Source organism: Maniola hyperantus, chromosome 16, assembly GCF_902806685.2.
Source record: "Maniola hyperantus chromosome 16, iAphHyp1.2, whole genome shotgun sequence".
Taxonomy (NCBI): Eukaryota; Metazoa; Arthropoda; class Insecta; order Lepidoptera; family Nymphalidae; genus Maniola; species Maniola hyperantus.
Window position 1 is genome coordinate 686,099 of NC_048551.1, and position 14,608 is coordinate 700,706.

The following is a 14,608-nucleotide window of genomic DNA, read 5'->3' on the forward strand; positions in this document are numbered from 1 at the left end:
ACCAAACTTAGTTAATCATGACAATTTATTTATTCCATTACAAGTTAGCCCTTGACTGCAATCTTAGGATTATGCAGTCTGTATGATAAATGATAACACTAGATTTAAACCTATCAGTTTAATTTAGTTTAGAAATTGTGTACAATAGAATTAACCACACTTAGTCGCGACTATAACAATAACCAATTTTGAGAAAAAAAACGGCTCAACTCGCGTTTTTGTTTAAGTATTCCTGACTTAAAGGATACACCAATCGCAGAAACCTTCTGGCAGCGTTGACCCCCACTAGGTGGACATCAAGCGAGTCGAAGGGAGTCGCTGGATTCAGGCGGTTCAGGTGCAAGATCGTGGCACGTGTCCCATCAAGAGACCTATGTCCAGCACTCCAGCAGTCATGAATATCTTTTGGTTGACAATGATGATGATGATGAATGTTTGTAAAGGTATGGGAAATATTTTAGGAAAAATAAAAATTGTAGGTACCCAAGTGTAAGCTTATAATATTTAATGACAAATAGTTATGTACTTAATACCCAAACGAAAAATTTATTTTAAAAGAGAAATTTATGTTTAGACCATTAAAAACGATAAAAGAATGATGAATAAAGTTAATAAATAATATAAGTGAAGGTTCAAGACAATTATTATTATTGTAAAATTACTTAGAAATTATGAAATTGCATTATTTAAGTAATTATAAAAAAACAACATCAAGCTTGTGAAGTTATGCAATCGAATGTTGAAAAAGTTAGAAGAAAAGATTTTTCAGATCATTTTTTCCCCAGCGAAGGCGAAACGGTTCAACTAAGTTACCTAATAAAACTTGAAATCTTCAATTTTGGTCTTGCACGCTAAGCAAATTTTTTCAACGGTGTATGGTCCATCTGAAACAGAAAATAGACACTATTCAAGTTATAATAGGGTCTTGGACTGTAGTAATAAAATGATGTGATGTTTTGTATAGCGGTAGCTTATGCGGCTAGAATTCATTATTAAAGCGAATAAATTTGAAAACAACGCTAGTCTATAAATTAAAAAAAAAGTTCAAAAAAATAATGTGCATTACCAATTGGAAACCACTCAGTCGAAGGTATCCCACCCTCTAGCCTGGCTGAAACGATTGCTTCTCTCATTGCTAGTGGTACCACCACTCCCATACATGTGGGGGGCTCACTCAGTGCTGAAATGAGACCATTCATATGAAACTACCTCATTATTGTTTTACAGAAATTTTATAAAACGCTTCATTATAGGGAAAGCTCTTGAAACAAGTGTTCTCGTATTATAAAATAATTTTAAATATGTGCATATCAAAAATTGCAGAACCAGCAGTCTCAACCGCGACGCGGTTTACGTTACGCACACAAACGCATTAACGCTTATCGTTACACTCACTACTACAACCAAGCGGTTATCGTGAAATAGAACATCTCTAGTTGTTTTCCACAAATTCGCTGTTTGTTTCTAACAAATTACACACATTAAAAAAATTTAGATTTTATTTTCATACCTTTTGATCCTAAAATGATATCACTGTTTGGCTTGTCCCTAAAATATACCCGTAAATCCTGTGGTATATCCGTGCCTTGTGGTACGTAGTAGTTCCAAGTTCTATCAGTAAGGAGTTCTCCTGTAGTTGTGTCGTAAACCAGCTCCTCAGTCGTCCAATATCCTATTCCCATCACAAACGCGCCCTCCACCTAAAATCATATTATTAATGTTCTTCCTGACCGAATATCAACGACCAAATGAAACAAAAACTAGGTAGCTCCGCAGGAGATATTGTAATGCACAAATATAGCCTCAATAGCTCAACCGGTACAGGAGTGGACTGAAAACCGAAAGGTCGACGACGGTTCAAACCTCGCCCGTTTCACTATTGTCGTACCTACTCCTAGCATAAGCCTGACGCTTAGTTGCAGAGGAAAGGGGAATATTAGTCATTTAACATGGCTAAAATGGCTATTATTTAAAAAAAATGTCGGTGCAAATACAGCTACATTCTCTATCATTTCACTCTCATAGTCCAATGGCTGTCCGGAAAGAAATCAGGTGCAGGACCGTTAAGCCGTTAGGCTTAACGTGGTTAAGGTACGGGCTGAGACTCCGACAACTTCTCAAGAAATTATTAGGCTACTACAAAAAAATCCGGTTAAACCTAAAACCTAAAACTGAATTGAAGTCAAAACAAATGATAAAAAAATGCAGTTGGTCAGAGGTTAAACGAGTCTAGAGCTCTCACTTACTTGTCCCACATCGATAAATGGACTAACAATGCGTCCTCCATCCTCTAATAAATCAGTTCGCAGTATTTCCCACTGCCCCGTTAAAATATCAATTTCAACCTCAGCTAAGGCCACACCATACACGTTATATTCTATTAAATCGTCAAACCCTACATATGAATTAGTTTGCAGATTTACACCTAATCTGTAAGCTTCAGCTATAAGTTCCTCCCATGTTGGATTGTTCATTTGTGCTCTTACGGGCTCTAATCTCTTTAAAAGCTCTTCACAACATTTTCTCACTCCTAAAGCAGTATTCTGAGAAGTTAAACTTGCAGAAGTGAAGTAATTATTTGGATTTGCCTTTGTGTTACTTGCTTTTACATGAATTTTGTCTATTGGTATTTTTAAGAAGTACGCGCAAACTTGGGTCGCTTTGGTATGAATACCTTGACCTAAGTCGACTCCACCATGAATTATAGCAACAGAGCCATCTCCGTGATAAACTGACAATATCACATTCATTATAAATGGTATAGAACCAAACCATTTCATACAAGTAAATCTTAATCCTCGTTTTCTCCACCTATTTTCATCATTAAATTTATCCACGGCACTTCTTCTCTCTATGTAATCAGATTTTTTCTTAAGAGTGTCAAACATTTCTTTTAGATCGTCGTAATATTCTGCGTCTATGTTGTTCAACCGTACAGTTAGAGGATCGAGACCTAGTTCATATGTTATTCTTTCCAATATCATTTCAGCAGTTCCCATGGCTTCTAAATTTCCTGTCAAAGAATAATATTACAACAATTAGAAAAAAACAAATTTCTGTTTTAAACTTTGTACCTATTAAATTTAATATATAATGATATTTAGGACCTAATGAATTAATCTTAAATAAATAAATAAAATAGTATATTTTTTAGCTGAGATAAAAGTTTAACAAATTTCAAAAACGCACAATGCCATTAGTGGCGTGCACAGGAGTTCAAGCCAGGGTATGCATTTAGGTATGAACTTATTTTACGGCAGGTTATAATAAAAAGTAAGCATTGATTTGTTACAATAAGGGTAAGCAGTGCGTTTATGCTTCTATGAGCTGCACGCCACTGAATGCCATACTTTTTACAAGTAATCAAATATTTCTAGCAAGTGCACACATTGTGAAATGCATGCTGACTGCACGCAGATGTGCAGTCTGTCAGTTATGATGCAGTTCTATCAACTGCACAGTAATTATATTAAGGCCCTTTTTTGATTAGTCGGTCCAGCAGCGGTGGGACATGAGTACGCTCGGTATACGTGGTATCGAAAGCTTAATGAGCGGCTTTTATTTCTATGGAGGATTCCTGATTGGTGCAGTAAGCTCGGCAGATTTGGTGAACCGCGTCTGTATGCATGCCCAGTAGCTGCCCGGCATATTACAGAGCCGCTCGCACCAAAACTACGGACTTTATTGTTGTATTAGTACTAATCAAGTCTGAATTAGCCTTTACTGTCCCATATCTGGCCAAAAGCCTCTTTACGATTTTTTCACCATACTCTATTTGCCTTTTCCATTAGTACAATTGCACTAGTAGTATTCTGTGCCATTACTACTGGAAGTTAAAATTCTCTTGGCTCGGCATAATTTTCTGCAGACATGTGCAATAGTGGAGGCAGAGTGGTATGTTTTAGACATCCGAGGGTGTTGATGGCACACTACTGTTCCGACTAATCAGAAAAAGGCCTCAATTGCAATTTTGCAGGCAACTCGACACTTACCAGGAGAACGAAACCACGTGTTTGACGGAGTGTCCGTGAGCACAGTATAGCATTTGAAGTTCCACTTGTCTTTATTGTAGCAATTATTGTAATTTAGTATTATTACTTCTATAATAAGTTCGCTTAAAATACATCCATTATCATTATAAATATCATAATTGATATACTGAATTACACCATCTGCATTTACGCCAACCTAAACGACAAAAATAATTCTTTGATTTCCACTGAAATTATAGTCTTTCATTCAATCAATCAATCAGCCTGTTTGTGTCCACTGCTGGACATAGGCGTTCCCAAGAGCGCGCCACCACACACTCCACACACTACACTCTGCCTTCCTCATCCATCCACTTCCCGCTACCTTCTTAAGGTCGTCAGTCCAGCGGGTTGGAGGTCATCCCACACTGCGCTTGCCGAGTCTTTCATTAACTAAGCACAATACAACATTCTCATGTTACATTGCGAAAAAATTGAGAGCTATTTTGTTTTAGATATCTATTATTCACTTACTTGTTTTTTTATCATTTTCGTATTACAAAATGTCTATCATCATCATTATGGACCCATCTTTAGGAATGATAAGGGTTTGGCCTTTGTCTATCACGCTGGCCAAGTGCGGATTGGCAGACTTTACACACTTTAAACTCTCCCAGGCATGTAGGTTTTCTCACAATGTTTTCCTTCAACTTTAAGGCACGACATACTTAATTGCTCAAAATGCACATAACTCCAAAAAGTTAGAGGCACATGCCTGGGATCAGACCTCAGACCCAGCACGGCTTTGCAAGTAGGGTGATAACTAGCCATCAAATTGTCTCTGCCGGGAATCGGACCTGGGACCTTCCACAGCGCTCACCACTGCACCAAGGAGGTCGTAAAAATAATACTTACTTCAAAATTTGTAGAAGCTGGCATTCTCTTTCCCAGAGCACGTGTTTGCGTTCTGAGTGGCAAAATTAGTCTGCATGGTCTGTTTAACTTAAAAGCGACAATACTACAAGCTGTAGTTATCTGGGTTTGCCTGGTTTGTTTTATTCCAAAACTACCTCCTAGTCTGCGTGCTTTCACATCGACCCTGAAAGATACAATGACTGACTGAACCAACTGCATTATACCTCCTTTGTTACATAATAAACGTATATCATAGGAATGAACGTCTTCTTTTTATATCGCAGCTAGCTTTGGTTTTTTCTGCTGTAAACATTATTATACATAGTTTCAAAAGTAGGAAATCTACAGGTATTTTGAATAGTTAGGATTCTAGTTCTAATATTTCATTGCATCCATAAACTTAGTTCTAATATTGGTTTACCTTTAAGCTTCCTAAATTTTTTTGATCTAAATTGTTGCCTGCTTTCAGGAAACTGACACTTTTATATTATAACCACATTATAACCAACATACCTGCTGTGTTCAATATTCAGGCATTGTGCTGTTAAGAACTGATCACTATTTAAATAATGTGAAGAAGGCCGTAATTTTAATCCTTCCTCTGTAGGCCTTGATGTGCAGTTCAAGTTTTCTGTGCAGAAATAACTTTGTCCATACATTGTGTAATCACCTTTTATAACTTTTATTACATTATTGCCTCTATCAGTCGCGTCAATTGATCTATACAACTTAGCTTTATCTGGATTATTTTTGTTTGTTCTTACATCTGTTTCTGGTTTCCTCACGTTAGAATATTCAACTTTGACCATGAGTGCTGCTCTATTAGCTATATAGTTGGATTCTGCTACAACTATTCCTATAGGCTGATTATAGTACAAAACATTACCGCTACATAGTATCTCTTCATTGGCGGCAATGAATGGCAATCTTGTTGTTGTGAATGAGTTGACACCAGGTATGTCTTTGGCAGTGTAAAATGCTACAACTCCTGGTTGTTTCTAAAAATAACAAATAAGCACGTATTTTAATAAAGTTTTGGATGCGAGTTGCGGTGCGTTTTAAAATCCGTAATTTGAATTTAAATGTATGAAAATCCGGTGCGGAATTAATTCGGTAGTGCGCGCACTTTTATATCTATATATATAAAATTAAAAGTCTTATATATCAACGCACAACCTAAACCACTGATCCTAGAGACATGAAATTTGGAGGGTATGTTCTTTGTAAAGAGTGGATTAAATGGGGGTTCTAAATTTATGTAGTCCACACGGACGAAATCGCGAGCATAAGCTAGTTTTATTTATAATTAGCGAATACATAATAAAATACCTTAACCCAATATATCTGTTTGTATGTCTAATACTTGGTTATAATCATAATCAATCTCTATTGAGTATAATATTTTCATATTTACAAGCAAAATAACAAAGGCAGGAGCAAGGCTTTCATGGATCGTAAACTTTACACTTACCAAGGCTTCACTAGCATCTATGCTGTCTATGGTTCCCAATGCCACAGTACTTAGGACAAATGCAGCAAATACCTCCCGTGGCAATGAGTTTAAATCTTCCGCATACTTAGATTCTCCTGCACACTGGACCTATATAAGACATTTTTGTTTTATAATTTGCACAATATAATAAACTTACTTCTGCAACTATAAAGGGATGATTAATCAATAGGTATTTGCAATTTTCACAATAATCGAATCTACTAGTACTGAACAAAAAAATGCTTTTTTTGATTGCACTATGTCACGTTCGCTTTGTTACTTTCACTAGGTACATCCATAGATTTTTAAAAGGTTTTCATAGAACACGTTCATAATATACCCTGTATTCACCAGAACGCTAGTAAAAACTTAGCGTTATTGTTATACTATCTAAACACAATACAATGCCAATAACCATTTGCCTCATTTTTTAGTTTTAGTGATTTGGTATTTTTCACACCCGCAATTTATAGCTTGCAAAACTGAAGTCAATGCCCCACCTACGACATGGCATTGACTCCGAGTGACCTACTCGCAACGTTCGTTGACCTCTAGCGTAGTCAGATGTTTTTGTAATATTAATAATAACTTGTACAAAATATAGGATTTTTTGTGGTATCAATCTTTCATTCAAGCATTTGATTTCACCAATCGATTATATTAATGATTCATACTTACTAACGCATCTAATTTTGGAATTGGTTGATTAAGTGGCCATAAACTTGGGTTCGTCTGAAATACTTGAGTACCTTGCGATATCGGTCTAGATTCATGAATATTTCCACCACCGGACCTTAAGCGTGAATCTAATAGGTTAACTGGGCATAATGATAACAAGGCCTGAAATATAAACATCTAATGAAGTACTTCAGAATTACATTATTTACTAATGATCCTAATTTTATTTCGTGGTTTAACGACATAATTTAATGTAGATAACGGGTACATAACATGATTAATTGAATGTTTTTATCTGTCGGTATTTCAACCCAATTGCACGGGTCGTGATCATGATGGGACTGCGGTGCTAATAAATCATTATTGTTGAAAATGTCACAACACTTAGAACTAAGAATCTATGTAAGACTAATTATTATTATTCAGAAACCATCCTCATGAAATATTCTAAAATCTTAATAATGAAATCTTTTCAGAAAGTGAACTGTGTCTTTGTTTTTTTCTATTAAGAAAATTTATTTTGATACTACCAGATAGGTAAGTTATGTAATTATAATTTTCATATTATTAATGGTCAGTTATTGTTATAATTCCTTCATACATAGTACATACCTTATAAAATAGTCCTAGAGCTACTTGTTTTCTATATTCAGCTGAAGGTTCTGGAGGGTTCTCCACAACTACAAGTTCATTTGATAGTATTCGTACAGCCATCTGCAGTGTATCATTACTAAAAAGATTCTTTCCTACGAGATTTTTTTCAGTTTTTCTAGCTCGATTAAACTTAGGAGATAAACCACCATACACGATCCTACAGCTTTGCACTATGTTATCTGATTTGTTAAATTTTAGCAAAAATGCAGCATTCACCATCGCATGGGCGTTTCTAGATCGCGCTGCTACCTGAAAATTTAAATTGTTTATTTTCTTCAAAGTTATTTTTATGGGGAACCGCTTGTCATCTACTTATTATTCATCTTCTAAGCCTAATCTATCAGAAAGTTAACGTGGAAGTGGAAAAGTCATTTTTGTAGTAGAAGTGATGGCTGTTCATCATCATTATCATCATCAACCAATAGACGTCCACTGCTGGACATAGGTCTCTTGTAGGGACTTCCACACGCCACGGTGTTGCGCCGCCTGGATCCAGCGGCTCGCTGCGACTCGTCTGATGTCGTCCGACACCTAGTGGGGGGTCTTCCAACGCTGCGTCTTCCGGTGCGAGGTTGCCATTCCAGCACCTTGGGACCCCAACGTCTATCAGTTGTACGAACTATGTGCCCTGCCCATTGCCACTTCAGCTTAGCAACCCTTTGAGCTATGTCGGTTACTCTAGCTCTCCTACAGATCTCCTAATTTCTGATTTGATCACGTAGAGAAACTCCAAGCATAGCTCTCTCCATCGCCCGCTGAGTGACTCTGAACTTTCTTATGAGGCCCATAGTTAGCGACCATGTCTCGGATCCATATGCCATCACTGGCAACACGCACTGTTCGAAGACTTTGGTCTTCAAGCACTGAGGAATTTGGAGGAGGAGGAGGATGGCTGTTAGAGCTGGAATATTCTAGAGTCGGGAACACATGCACGCTTCAGAACTTTGGACTAGCGATATAAAGAGGAGGATTGGAAGCGGATAGATGAAGAAGACCAGGACCAGGTGTGTGATACAGCTCTTTACGGAAGACCTATCTTTAACAATGGCCATCCAAAGACTTATATCACGAGATATAATGATGAATCTTTCGAATTCTGCGGTATCTATGGGACCCATATCCCACTGAAATTTTTTTCAATAAATTATTTGGCAAAAATTATAATTTAATTCGTTTTACCTGAGTAGTAACTTTATTTAACCCATTTTACTAGTCTTTCGTTAGTTTCATAAGCGTTTTGAAATAGTGATAAATCTAATACTACGGACCTACAGCTTTATTGTATCACGAGTATCTTAGAAATTAAATTAGTTTTAAGATTATAAAGAAAACCAAAGAACAACACACCTTATACGTCACTAATCTATTTTCTCTGGTGAGCGGAGGGATTAAGATGTTTAATATTAATTTTCCTATCATACTTTCAGCGAGAAAATTCTCCAGACCAACAACTTTCGTTACACCAGGTGCAAGGACTGCAAAAATTAAAAATATAAAATTAACAATTTCTTTGCTAACCAATATAAGAACATTAAGGTTCCTGTCCACTGAAATGTAGTAGAGATATGAAGCAGTAGCTCGATTTCGTAAAACCTCCATCAATCATTATTACAATCTCAATTGTGATTGACTGAATTTGTGCATTTCTTGTAACAACAACGCATTGTAGCCAATAGTGAGCGAGCGTCAACCAATCAGAGGTGATTGTGATCGTGATATTGTAGCTGTCATTCTACCGGAATCGAGCAGCAGTTTAATTAGTTTTGACCCAATCCGGTTCATTAAAGAAAACTCTCAGGCATAAAAGTTTCCTCACAATGATTTCCTTCGCCGTTTAAGAAAGTAAACGCACATGGTTTCGAAAAGTTAGAGGTGCCTGTCCGGGATCAAACCCCAGACCACAGTAACAGGTGGCCTACGAAGAACTTACCCAGTGTCAATTGTGCTCCAACTGCTAGCAAAAGCAGAAAGATATCTGAAGAGATTTTGTTGTCCTGATGTTTAAGCATCAGATTTCCTGCTATCGTACCTAACTGAGAAACACAAATTAAAAACTATAACATATTAATAGGAGAAATAAATATTTTTTTTCTTCTTAACCATTTTAAATGATTTTATCTAAACGATAATTTTTTGTTGAAAAATGTAGGTATATTAATGTACAGAAAGTAAGATTACTATATCAAGGTATCAAGTCAATCAATTAAGTATCATATGAAAGGGTTTTACCTATGCATAACAGTTTTTGATTTATCGTGCAAAATGTCGAAAAAATACGACTGTAGAATGGAACCTTCGGTGCGCGAGTCTGACTCGCACTTGGTCGGTTTTTAGGGTTCCGTAGTCCGTACCTCAAAAGGAAAAACGGAACCCTTGTAGGATCACTTTGTTGTCTGTCTGTCTGTCTGTCAAGAAACCTATAGCTTTCCCGTTGACCTAGAATCATGAAATTTGGCAGGTAGGTATGTCTTTGAATAAAAATAATAGTTTTTGATTTATCGTGCAAAATGTCGAAAAAATACGACTGTAGAATGGAACCTTCGGTGCGCGAGTCTGACTTGCACTTGGCCGGTTTTTGTAATTTTAATTACATCAGTAATATAACAAAATATGAGGAAAAATATGATGATCTACTTGACTAACATTTCTAACAGCAAGATGCGCCACCCATCCAAGATGATCAATCAATTGGCTTAGGAATTCAAAATTCTCAGTATCAGAAATTTCCTTTAAAATTTCTATAAAATTGGTCAAAGTTGTCCCAGCTCGGATAACTAAGTTTTGATCGATCAAGTGACCTCTAAGTTCAGATACTCCGCTGATGTCAATTAGGTTTTGAGGATATTCAATTTTCGGTATTACTCCTGAAAAATAAAAGTAAGTAATTTCATTACAAAAAAAAACTTTGAATAAGTAATCAAATAATATTTCCATCAAGAAACAAAAAAAAAATGTTTTTAACTAGCACAGTTATTAGCGAACATTACATATCATTGTAAAAATAGTTTTTGAAAAGAGCAACCACCGTGTTTTTTGCTGGTTCTTCTCGATATGTATTCTAAACCTTTCTATAAATTCATTTAAAGATTAATTTTTATTTCTATTGTGTCAAACTATACATCTACCTTTTCCAGTATTGCCAGCTACCAACATGTAAGAATCGGTGCCTTTTTCTCGTAGTACTTTAAAGATATCCGCCACTGTCAATACTCTAAACCATTCTCTACCATCTTTTAACTTCATGCATATGATACTTTCCTCTAAGGCATCCTTTGTCACCAAACACCATTCCCGCTCATTGCATGTTTCTGAGCATACGTCGCTAGTCTTTGTACACAAATGTAGCTCTTCGATGTCTGACAGCTTGATTTGATCTGGAGCGTCGGAGGCAAACTTTCTGAATGCTTCTAGTATCGGCCTGTAGCCTGTACAACGGCACATGTTACTGGAGAGTGATCTCTCTATTTCTAGCATTGTTGGTCTACTACTCTTCAAGAGGCTGCAAATTCAAAACAAATTATATTTTTAAGGCGTTAGGCGTCCCAAAAGCAGTGTTGAGACACATTTCGGATGTTCAAAGAATCAAGTTCTGATACGCGGACGAAGTTGCGGTCGTTGTTAATAAAACACCGGCCAAGTGCGAGTCAGGCACGCGCAACGAGAGTTCCGTACTACAGTCGTATTTTTTAGACATTTTGCACAATAATTCAAAAACTATGGTGCATAAAAAAACTGTTTTAGAATGCACGGATGAAGACCTTTTATAATATGATACCCCACTTGATATAGTTATCTTACTTCGAAAATTGAAAATACTAATTACTAGTTCATGACCACAATTTAATTTGTTTTCAGATTTTTTCCCCGAATGTCAGCTATAAGACCTACCTACCTACCAAATTTCATGATTCTAGGTCAACGGGAAGTACCCTGTGGGTTTCTTAACAGACAGACAGACAGACAACAAAGTGATCCTATAAGGGTTCTGTTTTTCCTTTTGAGGTACGGAACCCTAAAAACGAGAAAATGTCACCTGTAGTGTGACCTCTACTTGGCCTTGTGACTTTGATAACATTAAATACAGTAATAATATCTTCAAAGTCAAATGATTTCAAAGTCAAATGATTCAAAGTCAAATGATTTATTCAAAATAGGTAATAAATTACTCTTATTGATTGTCTGGTATAGTGTTAAAACTTCAACTGACTTTTGCTTGTAATTTTGTCTCCAGTGATTTACGTTTTTAGTTAATATCCCTTTATTTTTAGCGACGAAAAGTATATTCCAATTTTGACAAACAACAACGTTAACAAAAAAGAAATTTTAAAATATAGTTTAGTGACATATCCTACGAATGACAATAGGACTTACCTATACATGGACATGATCCATCCTGGACTACAGTATCCACACTGGGAGCCGTTGTTCTCCGCCAGTGTCCTCTGCAAGGGATGGTATCCCTTCAGTCGGCTTCCGACATGCTCTATGGTGGTGATCTCCCAACCCTGACATGATGTCACTGACACCAAGCACTGATTGAAAAATATAAAAAATTTTTTAGCTGACTATGACTCTAAAGAGCTAGTAGATATGCTTGGAGTTTTGTGACGAGCTCCCTGTCGCAATGGTAAGCACTGTGATCTTATTAGTGGGAGGTCCCGGGTTCGATTCCTGGCAGGGGTTTGGAATTTTCTAATTTCTGAATTTCTGGTCTAGTCTGGTGGGAGGCTTTGGCCGTGGCTAGTTACCACCCTACCGGCAAAGCCGTGCCGTTAACCGATTTAGCGTTCCGGTACAATGCCGTGTAGAAACCAAAGGGACATGGGTTTAATAAAAACTGCCATACCCCTTAAAAGGGGTAGGAACCTGGAGGTTAGCCCGCTTCCATCTTAGACTGCATCATCACTTACCACCAGGTGAGATTGCAGTCAAGGGCTACCTACGTTTCAAAGACGGTGAAACATAGATTCATAACAACAGCTTCAGAGAACAGCAGAAAAATCAGCTGTTCCTTAAATTTAAATTGAAATATATTAAAATTAACTAGAAATAAGTGAAAAAACAGTGTGAAATTATTATTATGCGGTTGTAAATACTGTAAATAACTGTGACATGCGACTATACATAAGCGACATAACCAGAAGAAGGATTTAAACGGAGGGTGGCTGCCGAGTGTTTGAAAATAAACGGCTTAAACTTGGGGAGTATTGCTTCTATTACCTAACTTATTCTTATATTTTATGTATTTCAATGTTATTTTACATAATTAGGTTAGGTACTATACTCACTACTCTTTCTTTTCTCGAGAACATCGAGACACGTCCCTCCTCACACTAGGCAAAAACCTTTTTCCACTTACTTGACAAATAGTGGAAGTATAGTTGGAGAATAACGAATATTGCCTCAGACAATACTAACATTACACAATACATAATAAATACTAAGTCTAATGCAAAACAATAACTTTATAAATTAATAAGTACTTAATAGTAATAAGTGATGAACTTTGCATTTCATATTGACACCTAATTTTTTACAAATTAAGTACATTATTGTGTTGTAATATTTTGGTCCAGTTAGTGTAGGTGTAGATATACCAAATAACTATAAGTATCTCACTAAGTCTTTAATCTTTTGTTCTTTCTTTTCTGTTTTCAAAGATCATTCCATCTTCATATCTGTAATACCTACTTTAAACTTTATTTTATTTAATTTTATTTTCCTTCACCCACATATATTATTTGGTGTGTTTCAGAGTAGTACACATACACAATGGCACCAACAACCAGGAGGGCAGTAGCTATGGAGGAGCAAGTGAAACTAAAAAATGCCCTCCGGGAACTAAAATCACTGAAACAGCTAAATGAGCAGTTGTTGAAGGAACAAGACGACAGTGAAGCTGAGTTAAGAGCCATTATTACAAAGAACACTCAATTGAAGGCTGAACTGGCTGACCTAAGCAATGTTCATACTATAGTACTGGAAGAACGGGACCAACTTCAGGAGGCGGTCGGCTCATTCAATCAGTGCATCCAAACATATGATGAGGCTCTTAGCAGGATTTCTATGTTGGAGAATGAATTGAGTAGAGCTCAGAAAACAATTGACGACCTTCAGTCTCAATTGCAAAGCCATGAAACAAAGGCAATAAATAATTTGTACGACGAGCTGCTCACTTCATCCCCAGACGCGCCAGGAGTGATCATAGATCTGACTTGTGACAGTCCGTGTGCTAGTAATACCAAGTCATTGCCGGAACATAACTTGGTATATTTGAATAGCCACAACAAAATAAAAAAATATATAAAACTTAGTAAAGTAATTAGAAAAACCAAAAGTTTGATAAAATCTCAAAAAACTCATACAAAAAATATTGCATTACGAAAGGAACGTTCTCAATTATTAAATAAGCTCGATGCTTATTGCTTATCTATTACAGAACTCCGGGATAAGTATGATTTGGATGTTCAAACCTTAAATGATGAAATTTCCAAATTGACTTATTCGCTACATAATGTCACAAACCAATACGAGCTGTCACAAAAACAGATTGATGAGCAAATACTGGCAGCAGATGAATTGTTAGCATTAAGTAACTATAACATGGCTCGATTTGAGTCATTAACCAATAAGCATGAATGTTCTCCAAATGTACCTATTGTTCACCAAGATAGTCCTGCACCGCTCCCTGTGAAAACAGATACTTGTCCAGAGCAGTGTAGTATTGATGTTACAGAGGTTCCGTGTAGTATTGATGTTACAGAGGTTCCGTGTAGTATTGATGTTACAGAGGTTCCGTGTAGTATTGATGTTACAGAGGTTCCTTCATCTGTCAATATTAATCCCTCAGCTAAGCCAATAAAACAAACTATAATTATTTCTGACAGCTTAGGTAGAG

General features: G+C 36.6%; 1 protein-coding gene across 1 annotated transcript; it reads right to left on the bottom strand.

Moving 5' to 3' along the window:
- Nucleotides 1–606: 606 nt before the first annotated feature.
- Nucleotides 607–12,605, bottom strand: LOC117989726 (uncharacterized). Its single transcript, XM_069503852.1, has 15 exons — nt 12,082–12,605; nt 10,836–11,209; nt 10,354–10,574; nt 9,641–9,743; nt 9,058–9,185; nt 7,669–7,959; nt 7,057–7,218; nt 6,358–6,486; nt 5,400–5,884; nt 4,887–5,070; nt 3,993–4,188; nt 2,247–3,013; nt 1,511–1,700; nt 1,067–1,180; nt 607–884 (listed from the first exon to the last, which is right to left on the bottom strand). The coding sequence occupies exons 1-15, from the start codon at nt 12,093–12,095 to the stop codon at nt 814–816; spliced, it is 3,429 nt and encodes a 1,142-aa protein (XP_069359953.1). The 5' UTR covers nt 12,096–12,605; the 3' UTR covers nt 607–813.
- Nucleotides 12,606–14,608: the final 2,003 nt, after the last annotated feature.

Excerpts from the sequence above, each read along its gene's own strand:
- LOC117989726 (XM_069503852.1), bottom strand. Across the intron at positions 9,744-10,353 it reads CGCATCTTGCTGTTAGAAAT|TTAGGTACGATAGCAGGAAA; the intron begins GTTAGTCAAGTA and ends TGTGTTTCTCAG. Across the intron at positions 7,960-9,057 it reads ATAGATTAGTGACGTATAAG|GTAGCAGCGCGATCTAGAAA; the intron begins GTGTGTTGTTCT and ends TTAAATTTTCAG.